We start from the raw sequence: 14,553 nt of genomic DNA, 5'->3' as shown, positions 1-14,553 counted from the left end.
ACACAGTTCAGTACATATAGAAGAAATCTGACTACATGGCAAAACGGGAGAAAAACAAAGAACGGTGTGTGAAATTTGTGCTGGTGCATACGTTGCTTTTTTTAAACTCTGTTAACAGAAGTTTTAAATATGGAAGATGCATAATTTGCTCACTTTAACGGCCATAATATTGCAACAGGTACATTGGTGCTGAGGGTAACTATAATAGTTCATAACTGGACTGATATGTGGACTGCAATGTCACCGAGAAGATAATGACCATCATATCCTCTGTTTGGATTTCACATCACTCAGTTGTAGTGTCCCATTAAGCCATGCACTATATCAGGGCTCTGGAACTATAACATGTAAATGGGATTGCTGCTATGAAATGTAAAAACAACTGCTCCTAAGGCTCCAGACCCTTAGGGCCTCTAGAAACCCCATGTTTACTGCTTGTGCACTGGTTTTGGGAATTTGATTATTTGCATCTTTGTTAATAATTAGTACCACCGGAGTACAGGCAAAGTTTTAAGACTTTATCATTTTAATTTATATTGTAGTCATGGTGCATACAGGTACAGTACTATAGTATGGTACCGAGTGTATTCAGCAATTAAACATCCCATTTACTGCACACTAAATTACTAAAAAATGTAGACTACATAAACGCGACATGCTGGGTTGCATCATGTATAAGTTTCTACAACTCCATCCACTTTCATTATACTTACTATAATACCTTAAAGTATTCAGAAATGGCCTATTTACGTAGAAGGCGTGGTGCAGCTACATGAAACTACTGTCGTGAAATCCTTTGATTGCACGTGGTTGCAGCGTCCCCTGCTGAACAACACGTCACATTGGTCCTAAAAGCATTGAAGCACGATTTTTCATTGACTGAGTTATTTTCATTATATTTATGCAATAAAAGCAAACAAGTAGTGAGTTTCTGTCAGGGGGCACACTGAGTGTTATATTAGCACTGTATTAAGATGTAGAAAGGACAAAACAATACTGCTTTACTGAAAGCTGACTGATCTCTCGTTGCGGACGTGTTGGGCTTTTGTGCATGAAAAAAAAACAGGAAATTGAATAAACCTGGTGACGTCATTGGTGAGCGCCTCTGCTGGCCTTCGAAATGGGCTCGACTGCTTAGCCTTGGTTTCTTCAATTGTCCCTCCGCATATCAACTTTTTACAAAGAAAAGCCTGTCCGCGATGACATTTGGAGGTACGTCTACACAACGAGACAAATCGGAGGCTTATGCAGCAGGCATCATGCGCAGTGCCATGTTAGCTATGTGCAGATGTGAGTCGAGTTCATGTAGCCAGGTGTAGCTGTGTTAGCCATGTAGCTAACCAGCCTGAACCTGCCCAGTGAGAAATAATGGTGATAACTAAATGGGCTCAGATTACAACAGCTATCATTTGAACTCATTGTCCTCATTTAGTGCTAGTGTACGAAGTGTCATGCTGTCACTTTTCTGTGTTCACGAGAAAATGATAACTCCAAGTAGCTAGCTAACTTTAGCCAAGTCAGCCACTAGCTAACGGTAAACAGTTACTCTGAAGTGAAGTGTGGCGGCAACTGGAAGAAAACTCTATTAAATCTGTAACTACATTTCTAAAGCAGGCGTTTCCTATCTAGTGCTTCTCATGGGTACGATTCAGGAAGCAAGTTTATTACTCGGCTCCGTGGACAACTGTGCTGAGTGAAACCAGGAACCCACTCGAGCCTGGTTCGTAGGCTGATATAAACGAAACGAAAGATCGCTTCAAAGTTATTTTCGTGATAAATGAGTAAATCCGAATACGTCCAATAACCTCACATGTTTCTGTTTACTTCTGCTGGTCCATCTTTACAGGACAGCCGTACACCTCTGCATTAAAAACCCAAGCCAACAGGATTGTAGTGGATCAGCTGTACTGGAACATGTCTCTCGTGTTAGAATAGAAATTATTTAATTACGGCAAAACCAGTAGGTAATTCTGAGAGTGTAAGCAGTCAGTAATAATTTTGTTTGCTCATGTTAAAGTGGCTTATTCGTGGATTTTTGTAAATGAATTGTTCACTGACAAACTCAACTTGTGAAGTCATGTAATATGTAAATTGGTACATTTAAACTTTATTTTACTAAAATTCTGTGATGCACAACTTGAAGAAGTTATAGTTTAGTTGTCCTTTACACTGCACATAGAAAAGGAGGGATGTAGTTCCAGTTATAGTGAATTTTCAAAATGTGCAGCTTTTTTTAAATGTGGAAATTTAAATTTCAGATTCAGTGGAGTTTCCAATGTTTTCAAAGATATACTAGGCTGAAAAGCTAGATGATTATGGCATCTTGTGAATTAAGAGTGGGAATCACAGGTCTGTCAGGCATATGGTATGATACTATACTAATATGTTGCCCTTGATTACAATGATATCACTGCACTAGAGCTGCAAAAAAAAAAATCAGCTACCATTTTGTCAATCAATTGACTGTTTCAGCCCCTATTCCAGCAAAAATGTCAAACATTTTCTGGTTTTAGCTTCTTAAATATGGCAAGTTACTGTTTAATTTTGTCATCTATGATAGTTTATGACATTTCTTTGAGTTTTGGACAGCTGAACAAAAAAAAGCAATTTTAAGGCATCACCTTGGGGTGGAGGAAGTTTGAAGGTGGCATTTTTCACTACTTGTTGATATTTCATGATCTAAATTAATTGAGTAAGACAGTTTATTGTCGAACAGGTGTAGTTTTTGGTAGGCCAGTCTAATGGTTTATATCTGCTGCTAAAGATGGTATGATTTTAGCCCTGGTGTGATGAGTCAGTATGCCCTTCTGATTTTTTGTTTTTTTTAGGTGAATTGGAAGACGAGGTCAGCCAGGTGATTTCAGAACTGGTTCCTGTGCAGGCTGACTGGCTTGCAAGTCTCAGTTCCTGTGCAGTGCAGTAAAGCTACTCGCTTGGTCAGAGGATTGCAATGAAACCAGCTCAAGAGCGCAACCAGGAGTGCCTGCCTCCTAAGAAGAGGGACCTCCCAATTAGTAACAGCGGAGGAGCTGGAGGGACTGGGGGGGGTGGGGCTGCAGGTGGGGGTGGTGGCAGTGGAGGTGGCAGTGTTGCTGGCGGTGGTATTGGAGAAGATGAAGTGGTTTCCATCCAGAACTCTGCAGCCAACAGTGACACTCAGGGAGGGACCCCATCCGGAGAGTGGCTGCGAGCTCAGCCAGGACTTCATTATGGAGTGGATAATTCTGATGGCATACCAGCAGTGCCCATTGACCAGTACAGTATGCTCTACAAAGTGGCTCTTCCATCTGTTACCTACTCACCTACCAGTCTTCACCCAGTGTTAAGCCACATCTCTCCAGCCTACACTGTTCATTCTCCTCTCCTGCAACATCCAGGCCTTCCCTATCCTCCTCTTGGTTATGCCCAGATCCCTCATTCCTCTCTACAGTTTGTTAGTTCACCTTATGCAGCGGTACCTTATGCTCTGACCCCTGGCTTTGTCCCAGGACCATTAATATCTCCTTCAGGCACCATCCCTCAGCCCCACTCTGTATCCCACCTTGTTCCCTATCCATCTGTCATCCAGGAAGGTGTTGTTTCCCCACCTCCCCAGGCCCAGGTAGCTTCTCATACCTTTGCCAAAGTTGCAGCATCTAGTGGTGTCCCACTGATGCTACCTTCAGAGCAAGCTGCCCAGCAGCACCTTGGTACTGTAGGAGTCCTGCCTGCAACAGAGGTCAGCTCTCGAGGGATGCCAGTCTACTACCACCCTCAGGGCGCCAGGGCTGCCACTGCCACCAGAGACCCCCACGGTGCCCAGCAGGAGAATGAACCAGAGATGAATGGAGGGGATAAAGAGCAGGGAGCCAGGGAGGTCGTACCAGACTCGATCTTCACTGCCAGAAATGCACGTCTGCCACTGATGGCACCCAACTCTGCAACACAGGATCACAGCCAAGACAGAGGCCTGCAGAACCGAAGACTGGAGGAGAGGAGCTCACCTGGTCAGCGCAGCACTCCAGACAGCGACCTGGAGGTAAGACACACTGATGACCTTCTAATGTGAACTATGTTTTCCTGTTATTCTGAGTATACCCAAGTTTTAGCAGTGGTGATATAAACATCCATTGTGATGCAAAATCGTTCTACATGATAAACATCAGGGGCTTCTCATCGTGGAATGTTTGATATTTTTACACAATGCAGATTATATTTTTATTAAAAATGTTATGTTGTAAGTGTACACTGAAGTGTTTGAAAATAACAATTAATGAATAACGAATGATATATCAGGTGGAGAATCCGGATTACATGTTCATTTATACCCATAGTTTACTTTTCTTTTTCAAGCGTCTACATACTGTGCGCCTGATAGGGTAAGAAGTTTCACACCAAGAAACACACAAGAAAATCACTCAATCACCCACTCAATCATTTAAATTAAAGGCAACAATTTTGGAAACAATGCTCATGTTGATCATGGAATAAAATATCCATATAACATTTATATAGACAGAAATTAAAGTAGTAAAAATATAACACTGAAAGTGTAGTGTGTTAGAATAATCCAACATATCTTGACCTGTGACCACTTAACTCTAATCAGTTCATCCTTGAGTCGAAGTGAATGTTTATGCCAAATTTGAAGAAATTCCCTCAAGGCATTACTGAAATATTGCATTCATGAGAATGGGACGGATGCATGTATGAACAGACAGACAGACGGATGGATGGAAAACGCAAAAGCATAATGTCTGAGGTGATGATGAAGTGATGACATTTTGTATCCAAATGGTCAAATGTCAACTTCACTGTGACATCAACAACGCTTCTAGCCATTATTCAAAGCTGTAACTCAGGAAGAGCTGATGTGACCATATTTCCTGCAACTTTGCTGGTTGGCGGAGGCATACAACTGCGAGGTGTTAATTCTAGTTTTAGACTCTATTTCCCTCCTGTATTTTGTGCGCTGGGTCTGTAGGTAATTGGTCAATCACTCATAACCAGAAAATTGCCACTTTATGCCAAAGCTATTCTATTTGTGGTTGCATGGAGATGCATAGTGAAGCTCTCAGTGCTTCCTTTATGATGGTGTGCAGGCTGGCTGACATCATTGGTAGGTAGCTAATCACCTCAATGAACCACAAATTACTAGCAATACTGATAGAGGTCATTGCAAGTAGACACAGACTATCTAATTATTTTAAGGAAATATTTTAAAATAAAGAAACTCAGAATGTGTTTTTACATTTTTTTTAACAACATGCTGTGAATGCCCTGTATATGGTTAACATTTGGCTGCCTGTCAAAAATAAAAAAAAAATCATGGCATTCTGTTAGAGTTCGTTAGATAAATTGACCACAGCTTTGTTTGGTAACCTCTCTGTGCAGCTGAAGTTTAAACTGGTACAACTGATGCAGACTGCATGGAAGATAATTGGGGTAAAACAGCATATGTCGCTGTAGTCTGCTTACAAACAGGCCACCCTAAGGCAAGACAATCAAACCACCTGAGTACCACCTACTGTCCTTTGTAGGAGGTTCAGATTCCCAGACTAAATAGATTTAGAAATTCATTTATCCTGGTGTCAATGAAACTTTTAAATAGTAGCAGATAAGGCCAATGTGGGCACTAGATGATTTTTTTATGTTTTTTTTTTTCTTTCTGGGTACTTTAAAACCTTGTTGTTTGTGTGTATGTATACATATGTGGGTATGTGTGTATGCATACAGTCATCGGTCGGAAGGATTGGTACCCCTGAATTTGAAATGAAGTGCGTAATTCAGAATACCTTCAGAAATAAAAGCAAATGAACCAATTTTGTAAAACCAGATTATTTTAATAAATTGTCCAATGATACTGAACAAAAGGAAAAGAAATAACCTTACATAATAATGAAATAGTACAAAACACAACATATACCCCAGACACCATTCTTGGCACCCTTCACTAATATATGTTTGGAGAACATCTGGCAGCAATGATAGTCTCTAAATGCTTTTTGTAACCAATTAGAAGTTTCTTACACTTGTCTGCTGGTAGTTTCTTCCTCTCTTTCATTGCTATAAATTCAAGCTCTTTTAAGTTTACAGGAGTCGTTTTTGCAATGGCAGATTTCAGCTTTCTCCAAAGGTTTTCAATGGGATTTGGGTCAGGACCTATTGCTGGACATTTTAAAACAGTACATCTTATCCTCTTCAACCATTCTTTTGTGCTGCTGGGTGTGTGCTTTAGGTCATTGTCCTGCTGAAACACCTAAGACCTTCGCCTAAGACCGTATTTTCTGACACTGGTTAACACATTTTGCTCTAAAAGGCCTTGGTAATCTGATTTCATCCTTCCTTTAATATATTCAGTGCCTTTTAGTAGTAGCAAAGCAGCCCTGCAGCATGATAGAACCTCCACCATGTTTTACTGTAAGTAGGGTGTTCTTTTCCTTATGGGCTTCATTTTGTCGCCTGTTTACAAACTGATGCACTGCATTCATAAAGAGCTCTTCTTTTCATCTGTTCATAGAACAATATGCCAGAGAGACTGTGGCTTATCGATTCAAAGTTTTTGCAAACATAAGTCTTGCCTTTTTGCACCTTTCTTTCGATAGTGGTGTCCTCCTTTGCCTTTGCCCATGGAGCCCTACTTGGTTTAGTGTGTGGCATATGGTACAGGCTGAAATCACCACTCCAGATTTCTCCAGGTCAGCCTGAAGCTCTTGGGATGTCTTGTGTGGTGTTTTTTCCACAACCCGCACCAACCTTCACAGACTTCTGTCATTGAGTTTCTTCCTTAGCACCATGTCCTGGAAACATCTTAACAGTTTTATGAATGTGAAACTTCTTGGAAACAATATGAACTTCTGAAATAAGGATTTCAAGATCTTTGGAGATTGTCGTGGAATTGTATGTTTTTTGATAAAAGCATTTCTGATGTTTCTGATGATCTTGTTTTTCCCATTGTGAAAAAAAGCTGGAAAAAATCAGCCCCCTTTTTATGCTGTAAAACCATCCTTCATAAGATAATTCAGGTCACGTGAACACTGAACATTAAGCACTTTGTTTCTGAAGATATCCTGAATTATTTAAATTCAGGGGTGCCAACCCTTTCAACCAAGACTATATATATATATATATACACACACACACACTAAAGAACCTTGTTTGCCGTTTGTTGTTTATGAACCTTTTTTGACCCTGTTTGATATTTATTAACACATCTGTGTATTTTTTGAAAGAAATTTTGTCTCACTTTTATGACTGCAAAGTGGGTGAAAAGCTCAAATCAAATTTCCCACTCTGTAGGACGTTTAAGTTAATCATGATCTTGATGAGAATAGCAAAGAGAGAAGTGAATAAATTGTGTGTTGGAGTGAGTTTGAGCTTGACCAAAGGATAGCTAACATACAGTAATCTACTGAACCACATGCACATTTCATACTTAAATGCTGTAATTCAGGCTTCTGTGGGAAAACACTTGGATGTCTTTTTGGAAATTGTGTGTTGTTCTGTGTGTTTTCAGAAGATTTACAAGTTGTCGGACTAACTCTTAATTCCTTTAATCAACTTCCAGGTGCAGCAGGTGGTTGGTCGTTTGGCTTCTTCCAGCCATGGAGTTAGTGGAGTGCGGAAAGAGGTTTCCTTTGCTCCCTTGAACCTCTCTCAGGGTGCCCAGAGAGCCAGAGATGTCCATGGAGAGAACACTGGTGTAATTTCCAGCCGGGCTGCGTACACGGTGCAACCTGCGACTTACAGTGACCCCAGAGTGACCGGTCTCCAGCAGCAAACAGGACAACCAGGCCATGCTGTTGTGCTTGCCAATGGACAACCAGTTCTTATTCCCTTGGAGTATCACCCGCAGCATCAGCCCCAGCCACCACAGCAACACTACCCAGGACAGGCTAATGATGTCTCAGCCAGCCATGCCTCTACCACCATGGCCTCCATTAACCCAAGCTTTAAAGCCTCTGATTCTTCAGCCAGAGTGTGCCTCCCTGAAAGAGTGGAGCCGACCACAGCTCAGCAGCAGCTTCTACAGCATCCTCCGATCCAGCCTACAGCAGATGTGACTCAGGCCTTAGCTTCAAGCCTCGCTCCCGCCCCGACTCCTTGCAATCCGTCACACTTCATGAAGGGGGCCATTATCCAGCTGGCTACTGGGGAACTGAAGCGTGTGGAGGACCTGCAGACTCAGGACTTTGTACGGAGCGCCGAAGTGAGTGGGGGGCTTAAGATCGACTCCAGCATGGTGGTGGACATCCGTGCCAGCCAGCAGAGACCAGGTCTCGTGTCGCTTCACTTTACTGTGGGCGAGCAGCAGAGCAAAGTGACCATTGATGTGCCCCCGGAGCACCCCTTTTTTGTGTTTGGACAGGGCTGGTCTTCCTGCAGCCCGGAGCGCACAGCCCAGCTCTATGGCTTGGCCTGCCATCACCTGCAAGTAGGAGATGTATGTGTGTCCATCACGCTGCAGCAGCAGCTTCAGCCACAACAGCAGAAACAACCACAACACCATCATTCACAGCAGCAGCAACAACAGCAACAACAACAACAACAACAACAGCAACAACAGAACCTGTCCAGGACTATGAGCAAAACCAAAGCTACATCAGGACCTGGTCACCAGCTCATGGGGCCTCCTGCCCCTCAGCAGTCACGGTCTCAGTCTCATTTCAGGATAGACCGCATCCACAGAGAAAGACAGCGGGATGGGGAGAAAGATGTGGTCGATAAGGAGGAAGCCACACATTTGGGGGTTGTTGGGCACACTGAGTCGCCCATCAGACCAAGTAGGACCTCAGCAGAGCATCCAAGGAGCCAGAGCAGTTACCACTTGCACACAGAGGGCTCTGCTTTTGCAGGGGCAGGGATGGGAGTGATGCATGCAGCGCTAGGTGCTTCTCAGAGGCGCTGGTCCTCACCTGGCCTCCAAAGATACAGTATGAAGGGAGACGAAGGGCCACGCCCTCAGATAAGCACCTCCAGCCACACAAGGCCCTCTTTCATCCCCCAGGAGGTCAAACTGTCCATTGAGGGGCGCTCTAATGCAGGGAAGTAGCATCACATTTGGTAGCAACTATAGAAGAGACTGCCATGAGTAAGAATGAGTCTGACAAGGAGAGAAAGAGGAAAAAAAAGAGTGCGAATGTAGCCTCAGAATGTTTGAGATTTTGCACACCTAAAATATACAGAAATACAAGATCTTTCTCTTTCTGGTGAGAAGTTCTGGTTTGGTTTGGTTGTCACTCAGCCAAAGGATTTGAGCCAGTGCTTCCCCAGCCAGCTGAGGTCTGACAGGGACATGAAAAGCTGAGTAGAAAGTATGTAGCTGATGAAATGCCTACCATAGTCCTTACACACTGCATTTCTCTTCCTCCCACCCTCCTTTGTTGCCACTTCCTCATACCCATGCTTGGAGGTTACCATCGCATTCAGAACACTCTTGCTTCCTTTTTGACCAAACTGTCTCTCTGGATGACCACGGACTACGAAGGATGTGTTTATAGCACAGTAAAGCTACCAACTCTGCAGGTTCTGATGTATTTGAAAGATCACAGCCAGTAATATTTTATCTCCTCCAATCCTAGGATCCTGTTTCCTTCAAAAGCATTTAACCCCCCCCCCCCCCCACAAAAAAAAACAAAACAAAAAAAACAGTGGAGTTGCTGACATCAGCTGCTCCTGCCATGATGTTGGCAATGTTGACGCTAACTGTCAGTGTATGTTACATTATGCTTCTCCGGCAGGAGTCTAAAACCTCTGCTGTCAGCAGAGATACTTTCTCCTCTCTTTCCTTTTCAGGAGGCCGGTCTGCAAGGAATGGCATTCTCTCAGGCAGAGTGCGGCATGTCCTGCTTGTCTTACAATCGAAATAGTGATAAATCAATCAATTTGTCTGTTCAGCAATCAGTTTCCACTCCAAAAAAGTTTTGCTTTCATTACACACCATCATGCCCACTAGTTTTGGCTGAGGGCCCTAATACTTATGTGTGTTTGCATAAATGCCACGGATTGGAATTTGTTCTTTGTGATAATTAGTAATATCTTGCATTCCAGTGTCATCAGTGAGAATATCCATGATTTAGTGTTTAACGGTTTCCTTTTTAGAGAATAATTTCCCATCTTGAGCGACTCCCTCCCTCCTCCTCACTATACCTCAAAGCTTTTCCCAACCAGACTGGTGACTTTTGATGCAATTTTCTACGGCGTAACTAACGGAGGAGGCACTGGCTGGTCATCACCAAAGCCACCTGTGGGAACGCACCAGAGAGACTTTACCCTATCACATCACTGGCTGCAGGCCACTTTAACCCCTTGGAAGAGTGGAAGGGCCTGGTAGTTTGCCTTGGAGAGAAACCCTGTGTGCAAGTGAGTCATTGACGAAGTCTTCTCTTTGTCCTCAACTTGAGTTACTCTTTGCTCAGTTACCAAATTGAAGCAATAGTTCTTTTTACAGCTCGCGGCTTTAATGCTCTCTAATCTCTAATCCTTCGCCGTGGGCTGTTTTTATATCTCTATACGTCTGAGGTGAGAGATCTGACCCTCTTTTAATCCAGACTTTCAAAGGTGATGCACTATTCATTTACATTGGTTCTTCAGTACATCTGCAAATGCAAAGCCTCTGACAGATTTCTCAAGAAATCATTGTCGATGAAACTGCTCCTCTTTGATTCTCCATCTCACTGATGATCTTTACTTTTTTATATGGATTTACTCAAGTGCATCTCCAAGAGAGGCTTGACTCTAATTAAGTTGTGATCATTATCAAGTTATCTCCTCTTCTGTCTTTTGTTTGAACATATACGGTCCTTCACTTTTTTTACTAGGATGTACTTTATCAAGTGGATCTGACGATTGTCTCGTGTTGCACATAGAAAATGTCACTCATTGATTTCACACTGACCTTGTTAATAAGAATCACAGTGCAGTAGGTGTTTTTCTAATGAAGGGAATATGTTTGAAGTATTGTTGTTGGTGTTTTGTGGTGAGAGAGCGAGAGAGAGAAAAAAAAAACTGACTTGCATTTTTAACTGTTTACAAATTAGCCAAGATGAATGCTGCAGTTTTCCTCCTCCTGACAGATTTTTATCCTTGTCACTCAAAAAATCCAAAAGGGTGAAACTGAAAATAAGTGCAATTAGACCACACATAAAATCATTCAGAGGTTTCTAATCAGACAGCATTCCTCACACAGACATTCCCATCACAAAATGTAAAGCACACAGTACCAGTTTTCTTTTTTCCTGTCATATATCTTTGGACTAACCTCTGGCAAAACATTTAAATATTTGTTGCATTTTATGTTTTTATTTCCTTTCCCGGTTAGTTCCATGGTTGTCATTTTTGTGTCTGACTTATTTGTTGGTGCTGTACTTGCAAACTTTTGAACTAGTTTGTCCATCAGCCTCAGACACTCTTGTGCGCGTGTGCATGTTTGTCCGCTTCAACTTGGCCCGTAACCCCTCATGGTTCAGAGTATATGACCTGACCCTCTGTCAGCAGGTACAGGGGCTATGAGAGAAGTGTCAGACAGACTGACCTGAACTGGGCCTAGTGGACTTATTTCCTCTGGTGCTGTTATTTCGAGCAGCTTCAGAAGATAGGTCCGCATTTTTTTCAAGTCTATTTTGAAACGATTCTCACATGCCCATAAAGACTTACTGGTCGCTGTAATCGTTCCTCCTGTCCATACTGGCTGTGTAAAGATTCCTTCCTGATGTTATTCCAGTGTGCGATATGGGGCAAAGTGAAGTGTTATTTTTTTGTGCAATAAAGCACTGAGTTGATAAGAGCCTTCAGCAGTCATACTTAGACAAATCAAGTGGGTATTATCCAAAGTTAGAGATGTTATGGTACACATTTCACTCTTTACGCTACTGTTCCTCTGCTGTCGCTCAGCAACTGCTGAAGCCTTCACACACAGAACGAGGACTGTGGATTTTGTCCTTCATCCCGTCACTTAAACTGGAATCACATTGAGAAGGGATCTTTTTACAGCTAGTATGAATGGGAGGAACATTTATAATGACAACTCCATGTATGTGTGGACAAGCGAGAACTCCGTGAAGTTAGACTTGAAAAAATGTGAACCTGTTCTTTGAAATGCTGTGCAATGGGAGATTGTCATTCAGAAATTAATTTTACTACAGTACAAACTCATCTTACCATCAGAAGCTCACCCTATAGAGTTTTTCTTTTTCATGCTGTAAGCAATATACATAATACCTGAAAACATTTCATGTAGTCTTGGCATTTTCTACGCAGTAAACTCAGTATTGTACCCGTCATTGTCTTAAGTACAGCTCTATGCAGCTGTAAGGCAGGTTGACCGATGCAGTCATTTCACTCTAATGTCTGGTTATAGGATTTTTGCTTTAAATTACCTTTTTATAGGAATATAAACCAATATTTTGCTTTGTTACTTTCTATTTTTTGCTCAGTGATCCCCATCTTCCTGAGTATAGCACACTGACAGATCAGTAAAGTTTTATTGTCTTCTTATGATGCCACACAGTTGCAGCCAAATCACTCGAGACGAGTGTCACTCAGATTTTTCATGTGTTTGTTCAGCATTATTTGGCACGGTTGCCAAGCCACTTCAACATTGTATTTTAGCTCAAGATGCATTTGATGGGATTTAAATGGTGCAAGCAGTGCCTCCTGTGACTTTACCTCCTGTTAATTCTCACAGCAAGACCATCCTGTGCAGCCATGAGTCTTTTTTGCTTTTGCCCTCTGCTTCGAAGCAGTGTGTGCCGTGTTAAGCAGGAAAACTCGACTTCTAGCAAGATGTCCAGTGAATATTATTCACATCTCTGATAGTCTGTTGCTGTAAGTAATTGCACTAAATGCCCTCCTTTACAGTGTTTTAAAATTAAAACTGTTGGTTAATTGAAGAGTTTCAAAATGTAAAGCACACGAAATCATGGAGAAATCACAGGTTGTGTGTTTCTGTAGATAGATGTATTTTTTTGTATAGATAGTTTTGATGATGCTTGTCGATAATGCCTTAAATTCTGCTGTGTACAATGTGTGAAATTGAAATAACGGAATAATGCTTCTGGTAGACTTGGTGTTCCCTTTTCAGGCTGTACAAGAGCAAATAATCAGAAATATCAAAACTTGACACTCTTGTCATGCTTATGAGCAGAAATTCATGTTTAGATGTCTCAAAGGGCGACAGTGAATCCTCTTTGTGCCCCAAACGCTTCAACCATGAGGTCTGCAACATTTTGTTTGTGTGCCCCCCCCCTTCTTTTTCTGCCATATTTTTTTTTTAATACACTCTATTATACTTTTTAACATTTTATTCTTGTTTTTCCAGTGTGTGGAAGTGGAGTACATGGTAGCTCTTCTCTGCACTTCTTGCCAAGAGTGTCAGCAACAGAGGGCAAGCCATTAATACCACACACGCACACGCACACACACACGCACACACATATAGACAGACCTTGCACACATCTGTTGTTTTTATTGTTGCACAAGCTCCATAGTTTGTTTTTTTTTTTTTTGTTTTTTTTTATATCCCTGGAATTAATGGATTGTGTTTGGTGTCTTGTGTCGTCCTACAGTCTCTGGACAGCAGGAGGTGGGTTTTTAATAAAGGCAGAGACAGACAGACTGCATAAATCAGATAGCTTTCAGTTGGTGGTAACGTAATGGTTTCTTATGTTTAGTGACGTTGGCAGTGGGTTTTTTTTACCTCCCTCTGTGAACTGCTTCCTGTTGTTTGATCCAGTATTCAACTTAAAAGGTGAAGTTAGGACGGTTTTGGTGTTGCTGATGGTGAATTAAATCAGGAGAATAAGAACGGTTAAAAGTTTTAAAGAAGTCTGTGTATTTTCAGATTTGACATTGTACTTTTTTGGCACAAGGTGACACTGCTTTTTATGTGATGTGTAACTATCTAAAAACAAAACAAAAAACAGCATCTTTTTTTGAAATGCCTAAATCTGCAAAATATATGCAATGATGTAAATGTAACATTCAATCCTCAAGTATAATCCAGGTTGTATGAACTTTGTATAGTGAGTTTTAATATCGTATGGCCGTACCAATATGTATTGATCTTCTATCAGAAGCCTTAGAGTTGTCGACCCAAAGTGCTCCCTTAGAATACCCTACACCTACCTGACTTTAACAAAGCATTAATATCTCTATTTTGTTGCATTTTTATTTGTACCCTTTTTGAATAAAATAGATTTGTACTGTATATTTGTACCTCTCTGTGAACTACTTAGGGCGGTTTTTGTTTTTTTGTTTTGCTGTTTTAATTCTATGTACTTTAAGGACACAAAGATATTGTATTTTTATTGTTACAGCTAACTTGGAGACATTGCATTTATCATGTTTGTTAAGTAAACACAATATAATATATATATAAATATATATACAAATATAAATATAAACTATTATTCAACTGGTGTGCTGTTTCTTTAGTTGCATTGATGTGTTTATTTTAGTTTTTTTTTTTTTTTTTTCTTTTTAGTGGTGGAAGAAGTATTGAGATCTTTTACTAAAGTAAAAGTAGCAATACTTCAGTGCAAACATCCTGCATTCATAATTTTAACCAAGAACAAG

General features: G+C 41.3%; 1 protein-coding gene across 1 annotated transcript; it reads left to right on the top strand.

Annotated features, from left to right (window-relative positions):
- Nucleotides 1-1,087: 1,087 nt before the first annotated feature.
- atxn1l (ataxin 1-like) lies at nt 1,088-14,392 on the top strand. The gene is made up of 3 exons (XM_023406411.2): nt 1,088-1,212; nt 2,829-4,018; nt 7,547-14,392. Exons 2-3 carry the CDS (start codon nt 2,951-2,953, stop codon nt 9,029-9,031), a joined length of 2,553 nt encoding a protein of 850 aa, XP_023262179.1. The 5' UTR covers nt 1,088-1,212; nt 2,829-2,950; the 3' UTR covers nt 9,032-14,392.
- Nucleotides 14,393-14,553: the final 161 nt, after the last annotated feature.

The sequence above is a fragment of the Seriola lalandi genome, unplaced genomic scaffold (genome assembly GCF_002814215.2).
Source record: "Seriola lalandi dorsalis isolate HSWRI2012SDOR001 ecotype SW California unplaced genomic scaffold, Sedor1 jcf7180002054306, whole genome shotgun sequence".
NCBI lineage: Eukaryota > Metazoa > Chordata > Actinopteri > Carangiformes > Carangidae > Seriola > Seriola lalandi.
The sequence above is the reverse complement of the archived record's forward strand: the minus strand, read 5'-3'. Positions and strand labels throughout refer to the sequence as shown.